General features: G+C 41.8%; 1 protein-coding gene across 1 annotated transcript; it reads right to left on the bottom strand.

The window, feature by feature from the left end:
* Window positions 1-897: 897 nt before the first annotated feature.
* On the bottom strand, window positions 898-2,842 carry LOC124224734 (52 kDa repressor of the inhibitor of the protein kinase-like). Its single transcript, XM_069135608.1, is given in 4 exon segments — window positions 898-986; window positions 1,185-1,370; window positions 1,507-2,580; window positions 2,698-2,842. Coding segments are annotated over 4 exon segments (1,494 nt in total).
* Between the last annotated feature and the right edge of the window lie 6,878 nt (window positions 2,843-9,720).

The raw sequence follows: 9,720 nt of genomic DNA, 5'->3' as shown, positions 1-9,720 counted from the left end.
GAGCGTTACCATAAATGGCGCCATTTATACTACCGGTCGATTCTATTGACGGAGAGTTCAATAATGAGACGATGCGCTGTCACATGAGCAGATGTTTTAAATTTTGTGCTGTTGAATGGGTTGGCATCTTACCAACCGAAATGTTGATGCAAGTGGTGCCCCTTTCATCGATTAGTCACTTTTTTATTCGTCAGACCTGTTTTGTTTCTTACGTTCACCGCAAAATGGAGTTACCTCTACCCTAACCGACAGTTCGTGATACCCATGAGAGCGTTACCATAGGCTTGTCGTTAGTGGCGCCCTTTTTATCGATCAATCGTTGTTCCATCGATCCACTTTGCTTCGTTTTCAATGTGGAGGGTAGAGGTAAGGAGAACCGTCTTATATGGGCAGGGGTGGATCCAGACTTCTGATTTGGGGGGGGGGGGGGTCATGGTCGTATCGAAGTACAGGTGAACTGAATTAGACCAACGTTTTCAAGAACTCATATATAGTTTTATTAATATCAGACATATAATAGTATAATGGACATTTTTAGTGAGCTCGGATACATACAATAACCAAAACTCATACCCCACATACTTCATCGCTATTCTTCTAATCCATGGGCATACTTGAACTCGCCAAAGAATGCCTACAGTTACAAAACGAATTCAAGACGTCTTTTGATGCACTTAGCAAATTTTGTAATGACAGCGTCGATATCGAGGTCAATGTCTCGATGGATATACAGTAAAGCAAGCCCAGTGAGCCGCTGCTCTTCCATAGTTGCCCTGAGCCAAGTCTTGAGACGGCGGAGGATTGAAAACGTACGCTCCGCTGTTGATCAACTAACTGGCAATGTGGCTACAATTCTAAGAAATGTGTTGATAAAAGGGTATAGATCTACAATCTGTATCAAATTATTGGGAAATGCAACACCACTTCGCGTTTCCATTTGGCAATCCACAGTTGAAATTCCGTCAAGACAGTGGAGACAGGAGCATCTAGGAGTTGCTTGTATATATTCGCGGCTTTACGCACAGCTATAAGATCTTCTTCTGCATACGTTGTGCGAGGCAAGAAAACTCGCAGACTGAAAAGATTCATTACATCAGGGGAGAGCCTTTCTCTTAGATCAGAGATGATATTGTCTTAGAAAGGGATGTATATTGCTCTCCGGAAATACTTCTCAGTGGACTGACCTGGCTGATAATTCTCTCGATGTATCTGCCGTGAAGCAGTATGCGGTGCCTTCAGCTCTATATCCAATTGTGCAGCAAGCTCTTGCGCTTCCGAAAACAGTTGCCTGAAAACAGAATCAGCTTCCTGTCTCTTCTGCTCTAAGATGCTCATGGTATCTTTCATGGCATCTGTTGCTCTCTTCAAGTCTATAGACGATGTTTTAAGAAAGCGGCTGAGTGACACAGTTGTCATTGAAACGTGATGGATAAAAGTAAGTGAAAATGAAGCTCTGAATAGTGCTGAGCGCTGTTACTGCGGAAGGAAATAAAATATAACTCTCACCTAATACGTCACTCAGGCAAATAGAAGAGATAATAAACTCCGGACTGCGCAAAGCTTGTCGAAGGCATTGAGCATCAGATGCAGTTTTACTATCTTTCCACGATGAAATTTGGTCGAGAACATCACATATTTTCACCAATGTGTCGCCCTGAAACTATAGGTACCCGTCATGCCTCTCAACCCAACGCGTCTCGCAGATCCCCTGAAGTGCAGTTCCGCCAAGTGCTTCTTGAAAGACTTTATGTCTCTTTACCGAGACATTAGCAAACGCAACGATTTTCTTCATTGTTGCCGATGTATTGCGACAGAGCACGACCTTAGAAGACATTGCTAGTGAATTGTTCAGGATATGGTTACTACAAGGACAGCGTTTCGCGTGGATGGCTATGTTGATGAGTTCTTGAATGGCACCCTTCGTTTCAGAAGCCATAACTGAGCAACTGTCAGTGTCGATTCCAACGCACTTCGTCAGATCCACATTAAATCTCTTGCAAAGATCTTCAACTATGTGTGCCAGGGCAATGCCAGTGAGACGAAGTTCTTCAGATGCATCTTCAGGACGAATAATCACACACGCATTACAGAATGTGATAAAATCCTCTCTAAGAGCTCCATCGTGGAGGTAGCGATACGATAGACTGAGTTGCTCGATGTGAGATATATCAGTTGTTTCGTCAAACATAATGGAAAAGAATTTTGCTTTTTTAACTCTGTCGAACATGACTTCCTGGATCTCTCCTTTGCATACGTCGATGAGCTGCTTCTGTACAGTTTTGCTTATGTACGTTGCATTGGAAGAAGCGGTTTCTAGATGACGGCGTAGGTTTAAGTCACCAGAATCAACTCTGAAGCGCAACAAATCTCTGAAGTTGCCATCATTAACGACAGGGCTGTCCTCTTCATGATCATCACTACTGGAATGGTACAATGCACCATCATCCCTGTGAACACGCAAAAGAATATTCTGACGACCACAGAATATTATGCTGCTGATAATTGGTCGCAAACGCTCTCGATTCAGTGAAACTTTTCCAGATGCGATCTCTGGGCATACTTCTTTAGCTCTTTCCCTTTCTTAGTAACGACACAGTAAGGAAAATGATAATGTAGAGGCGGTGTCCAGTGTCGCTCGAGTAGCATAGCTTTAGTAAAATCATCTAGTTATAATGTTAGTATGCCCTATGTAGCAACCGATATCTGATGAAAACTGAAACTGAGCCCGGGCTTCGTTTTCTTTTTCGACAGCAGAGTCAGACGATTCGCATCCAATACTAACAAGTCCGGCATCAGCATCAGTGGGTGCGTTACTATCCTGTCCCGAAGAACTAGAAGGCATCGACGAAGATGACCCAGCTAGTTCCTCAGATACTGATTTTGCCTTTTTAGAGAAAAAGCTGTGAACTGTACCCTATCTAACAGATCCATGGCGCTGTAATCCACTTCCTCTCTTCAAGAAATCACCCTTCACCAAGGACAAAAAGAGAAGATACCAGAGATGGTCGTTACACGGGGGAAAAGTTACATCTCAGTTTTTCAGGCATATTCTTTTTTGCAATTAAGCACATAATTGAGAATGATCATATAAGCACCATACAAATAAATATCTATTCTGAATGATGCTCGTATATTAATTATTTATTGCAAGACGAATATGATTGCCAAATTGAATTTCATAATATGGGGGGGCGCCACTGAGCATCTATAGTGAACAGACGTGTCTTGTGTCGCTCTATCATATTTAATCTTGCTAGTTAATAAATTCTGTATAAAAAATTATAAAAACGTGCATATTCTGTGTAGAAACAAGTGATTAAAGTCTGCAGATACAAATCTTTAAATCCTTTCGAGTTTAGCATATAAAATTCTGTTTTTCCTGATAACACGGTGTGTGCTCAGCTGGCGTGTTTATGATTGTTTACGTTTCCTGACTCCGTAAATGAATACAGGCGACATCTCACGGTCAAATTCTGACCCCACACCTGTGGCGCCACTGCTAGCCAAACCCCGCCTCGTTTTGAATCACAACAACTCTATAGCCGGTGTCACACCTGCGGCCCCGTCAAGAAAAGGGCGACTATCCACCCAGCAACTCCTTGCAGAAGCTGCCAACACCTGCACTCCAATAACCAACTTTATCGAAACCAAGAGGAAAAGACACAGTTCCGGTCAATCTCCCACAGAAGAGCCGAAACAGCCTTCGAAGACTTTTAAGAAGACAGATTATGCGGAGTTAGAAGACTACCTGGACCCAATTGATAACAGTGATTCAGCGATGGATAAAATACTGGAGGAATTGAGAGGCCTCAGGTCTGACCAGGAAACTAAGCTCAAGGTGCTCACCGATAAACTGAACAAAAAGTTCGAAGATGACGCAACAGCCTTTGAGAATATACAGCGAAACCTAGCAGAATTAAAAACCGACTTACAGGGAACCAAGATCGATCTAACTAAACGAGTTAAAGCTCTGGAAGACAGCACAGTGAAGAAAGATGAACTTAACAACTTAAAAGTTTCTCCACTCTCAAAAGAGGAACGTGACAGAATCTCGCAACTCAGTAATAGAATTGATTTTCTTGAAAAGGAAAATAAGAAGACTAAAATCTCGATAGTAGGCCTCACTCTATCCACAAACAATCACACGGAGGAGGTCAAAACGTTCTTGAATTCCAATTTTGGGGTCAATATCCTTAGAATTGAAATAACGGAATTCACCAAGAGGCTTATAGTCGACCTATTTGATATAAATATAAAAAATCTAATACTAAAGAACAAAAAAATTAAATTGACCGGTACTAACATTTTTATTGAGCCAGACAAATCAGCCAGGGAGCGCGAAATAGACTGGAATGTCAGAACGCTCGCTAAACAACTAAGAAGCGAAAGTAAAAAACCCGTAAGAAAAGGGAATAAAATTCTGGTGGACGATCTTGTCTACTCCTGGAACCCGGAAACAAACAAGATGATGCCTCAATCAAGGAACTCCAGCTTGCATTCGGGCAGCATGGAGTGGACAGAATCAAAGTCAAAAAAGTAATTAGCACACCCGTGGGAACATCTACAGTCAAAATCACATTTTGGAACCTTCATGGCTTCTCGAACCTTGAGCCAAGCTCAATAATTGGAGATTCCGACATCATCGCAGCTTGTGAAACTTGGATAACCCATACGTACACACCTGTTTATCTGAATAAATACAACATCTTTTGGTCCGAGGCGTTGAGAGAACATGCAGTAGGTAGAGCAAGCGGCGGTCTAATAACAGCAGTTAATACACAATATAACTCCTCGTTAATCGAAGCTTCCCCTTGGTGGATCTTCACTGAAATTCAACTTGGATCATCCGTAGCTGTTATTGGGTCAGTATACTTCCGCAAATGTCTCGACCTCCGTTACTTACTCGATATTTTTCAGAGCATCATCGACGACATCAAAACTCAGCGCACATACGACTTGTTTATTATAGGCGGTGACATGAACGCTAAAGTCGGCTCCCTGAATCCGTGGCCAGCTGATCTCTTCACCGGAAGCCAATTATACGACATTTTTCGCACTACTGATAATTTTACCTGTGAAAGGGGTCGGATGATCACGGAATTCATGGTTGACAACGACTTTGTACTTTTGAATGGGAGGACAGTCAGTGATTCTCCAGCTCAACCGACGTACGAAAACCTTGGCTCATCAATCATTGACTTAATTTGGATTGACATACCGTCTCTGCGCCTTGTAAACGATCTGGTAGTTCAAATGGAGCCGTCCATGTCCGACCATTATCCAGTATGTCTCAGTATCTCGCTGGAAACCTATACTCCGCCAGTTAAAAATGATAACCCGAAAAAACCACAATTTTCCAAGATTAAATGGACGAATAACGCTGCCGATCCGTACCTTGAACAACTGTCTAATCTCTTGATTCCAGCTGACACGGAAACCCTAGCAACTGACAACTTACAGTCGCTCCTGCATTGCCACATGTACATTGCTGCTGAAAAAGCTAACCTGGTGAAAACTCTAGGTTTCGCCGGAAATAGCTGGACTACTCGCAACCCGTGGTTTGACTCAAGCTGTAAGGTAGCAAAAAGCGAGCTAAGAAAAGCATTAAAAAAACTTAAAAACGTTCGAGGCAATAATATACTCAAACAGGATGCCACTCTTTGTAAAAATAAGTACCGGGAAATATGCAAAGCTAAGAAAAAAGCTCACATTGACAGTATAAAATCGGCTTTTGCCAACGTCACGGCTCCAACAGACTTCTGGGCCGCAGTTAGAAAATTCAGCTTCAAGCACAGCTCTTCCCCTGACGTCTCAATTGACAGCTGGAACAAGTTTTATGCTGCGATCTCCAAGCCAAGAGTTGTCACGCCTTCTATTTCTGCAAGCATCACAAACGACATCCTTGATGCTGAAATTTGGTTTCCGGAGCTCAACTCGGTTCTTAAATCTCTGAAACCCGGCAAAGCTGCCGGCTCCGACTTACTGACCAATGAACTATTCCAAACTCTAACGGCACAGCATACAAACTTGCTAATAGTTCTATTCAACAGAGTGCTCAATGAAGAGCGTGTACCAAAAAATTGGGCAAAGATATGGTTGTCAATGCTGCATAAAAAAGGTGCCAAGTCTGACCCAAGCAATTACCGAGGCATCGCTCTTATTAATATAATTACCAAGATATTCACCAACATTTTAAAGAAACGATTAGTTCTATGGATGGATAAGGAAAAGGTCCTGCCGGACTCCCAAATGGGCTTCAGAAAAGGGCGCAGCTGCACAGATGCCATTTTCACACTCCTCAGTGCCATTCAATTACAGTTTCGACACAACGATGGCAGAGAAATATACGGTATTTTTGTTGACTTTCAAAGGGCATTCGACTCGGTACCCCATGGGCGTCTGTGGCAGAAACTACTTGATCTAAAGGTCAGTAGCAAGTTTATCAACACAATGAAATCTCTATATGATCAAGCGACCATGCAGGTTAGAACCAAGGAAGGTCTCACGGAAGTCTTTGATGTTACTGAAGGCGTCCTACAAGGCGAATCTTTAAGTCCAGACCTGTTCCTACTATACTTGCACGATTTTGAGCAGTTTTTCCGATCTAAAGGTCTTCATGGCTTGGACATCAATGGAGTAGTCGACATTCTTTTGCTGCTGTACGCTGACGACACCGTAATCTTCGCCCATTCGCATATGGATCTTCTACGCAAGCTGCGTGCCCTCGAAGAGTACTGTGACCTGAACCAGCTAACAGTCAACAAGTCAAAAACAAAAATTCTCGTGTTCAAAGCAGCTGGTAGAATACGAGAATGCCCTACTCGGTATAGGACCTACAAACAAACTTGCCTGGACTTGGTCAATAGTTATACCTACCTAGGTGTCGAGGTGTCCACCTCTACCAGAGGTCTGGCAGCACTACAGTCTGCTACTAATAAAGCAAAAAGTGCTTCAGGAGCGTCCTTGGCCCTACTGGCTAAAGCAAAGTGCGACTCTTGGAACGCGTACAACAAGATATTTGACAGTATGGTCTCGACGGTATTTTTATACGCTATCCCAGCCTGGGGTCTCTGGTATAGAAACTCCCTGGAAGCTGCTCAAACTTTCTTTTTCAAGAAACTGTTCAAACTACCCAGGAACACCCCAGACTGGGCAGTACGTTTGGAGTTCGGACTCGATCCTATGGCTCTGAAGGCCATGACCAGTATATGGAGATGGTTGATCAAAACTCTTAGGGCGGATGACAACTGCTTGCACAAAATCTGCCTCCTGCGCCTCCTCAACCTGGCTAAAAACACCACGACCGCCTCACCGCATAACTGGGCCACACAGATTAGAGCTTTTTTAATGGAATGTGACGCGTCAGATCTAATTGATTCGATCGATCCCAACCTCTGGGAATCTGAGATGGAGTCCACTCTGAATCGGTATCAAAGTATCCTTCATAGCAACGACTTAAGCGCAGCAAGAAACTCCAAGTCACTCGAATTCTCCCTGCCTCATGCAGAACCTCGGGTCCCAGTCAGATATCTCCTAATGAAGATTCCGCTCAGCAGCAAGCGACTGATAGCCCAACTGAGGCTTTCAAACAAACATAACTGCTTTTTAATCACAGACAACCTTATGACAAAATTTGCTCGGAACTCTGCATGTCAATTATGTAATCTAAAAGAGCCGGATACAGTCGAGCACTTACTGATCACCTGCCCCTACTACGTGGGCTTCAGGAATCAATATCTGCAAAATTCACTGTGCAGCAGTGAACAAATACCAGCATTATTCTCATCATCTGACGCAAAAACTCTCTATGCAATTGTCAACTACGTCACCAAGTCACTAAATCTTAGAGCCTGGGCTCTGCATCTCTAACTTGTTTAAATTGTTTAAATGTAATTGTTTGACTGAATGACTACTTATATTTTTGTACTTATACTTATATTTATAATTTATCTGAAATTCTAATCAAGACGTGATTTTATATATTGTTCTACAACGCTAATTTAATTTTAAATACCGTTTTTATTTTGTAAATTTTACACTTTGTTACCCCCTTGCTAAAAACAACCCTGTAATTGTTTAATGCAATAAAGCTATAAAAAAAATTGAATTTCATAATATAGAACAATGAAGTAAATACTTACCATCATAGATGTTTCACTTTTTATACACGTCAGTCACGTCTGTCGTCCCGTGCAGTAAAGGAAAAGATGAGAAAATAAAAATAAACTTCGCGATAAAATATGAGAAAGAATACTTTCGAACTGTTCGAAAATATTATTAGAATTCTTTGATCGATTATTTTCTTCTTCGAATCTAACAATAACAATCGTAGCGCGTAGCTCTCGCACCAGAGATTAGCAGGGAAATCTCCAACGCTCGACTTTTCGTGATACCAGCTAGGCTGGAGTGGCGATGTGACACCTAGGCGGCCACGCACCGAAGGTGGCCCATTTCCGACCTGACACCTAGGCGGCCATGCACCGAAGGTGGCCCACAATCGTGTGCCAGGCATGAAGTTAGGCGCGCTCGCAGAGTATATAATAATAATAATAATATGCGTTTATTGTGCTCATAGGACAAGTCCTCTTTACACACCAACCAGGTGAATATACAAATAAAAGTGGTAATAAATTGTGTGGAGCAACAAGGAAAGGCAGGGCTCCGTGAATGTATTCATCATGAAGTTAGTTTAGTTTATGTGCGATGAAATTGTGATTAGATAGATGTTAGGCCGCAACAATCCCTGAGTCGAAGCCTGAGTATATAGATATACTCGGTCGATCGAGCAAGTGGTTGCCAATCGCATCCATGTCCCCGCTCGCACAGATGTTTCCAGGAATGCAAGAATTGGGATTTTTTTTGTTTCAATTATGAATGTCAGCGAATAAAAGTATCTCCAGATTTGATAAATTTTGAATTCAATTAGCGGATGCTGAACCAAAATAATTAACCATTCCCAGCCCGAATACTTTTTTTTTTTAATAAATATAATTTTTTTATTGATATGAAAATATGTGACGCCTGGTGTTCTCGAATATTTGTACACGCAGTCTATGGAAAAATATACGAAGCCAGCTCGATAACATTTATGCAAAATGTGCAATGGGCAAGTGGTTGGGGGAAATTTTTTTTTTCCCGAACTGAATTTTCCAGAGAACCATCAGCGAATTCCAAGCAAGCTCCATAAACATAACGCGCAATCACGGATGGAACTGCAGTGTGGCTGAGTGGATACCACATTAGGATGGAGTGTTGCGGGACACGTGTTCGACCCCAGTGCACTTTTTTTATTTTTTTTTTTAATTCAATCCCGGCTTTTCTTTTTTGTATTTTCGGAGAGAAAAAACAAATGAAAGAAAGAAAATTTCAATAGCCGGTCGATTTTTTCCTTCTTTCCTTTACCTTTTTTTTTTACTCAACCCACCTTTTTTGTAGTGGGGGTAACCCAGAAGAGAAAAAATAATTAAAACAATAAAATTCCGAAAGTGAATCGATTTGTTCCCCGTTTTTGGCGCCTCTTTTTTTTACTTAATCCCCGCCCCTTTTTTATTTCAAGTAACTCAGAAGAGATAAAATAAATGAAAGTGAGAGTGGACGTATTTTTTTTCCTTACATTTTGTTTTATTTCATATTTTCACTTAATCCCGCTTTCTTGTTTGTATTTTTGATAACCGAGAAGAGAAAAAGGAATGAAAAAAACAATTCCGAAAGTGTGTAGAT

The sequence above is a fragment of the Neodiprion pinetum genome, chromosome 1 (genome assembly GCF_021155775.2).
Source record: "Neodiprion pinetum isolate iyNeoPine1 chromosome 1, iyNeoPine1.2, whole genome shotgun sequence".
NCBI classification, from domain to species: Eukaryota; Metazoa; Arthropoda; class Insecta; order Hymenoptera; family Diprionidae; genus Neodiprion; species Neodiprion pinetum.
The sequence above is the reverse complement of the archived record's forward strand: the minus strand, read 5'-3'. Positions and strand labels throughout refer to the sequence as shown.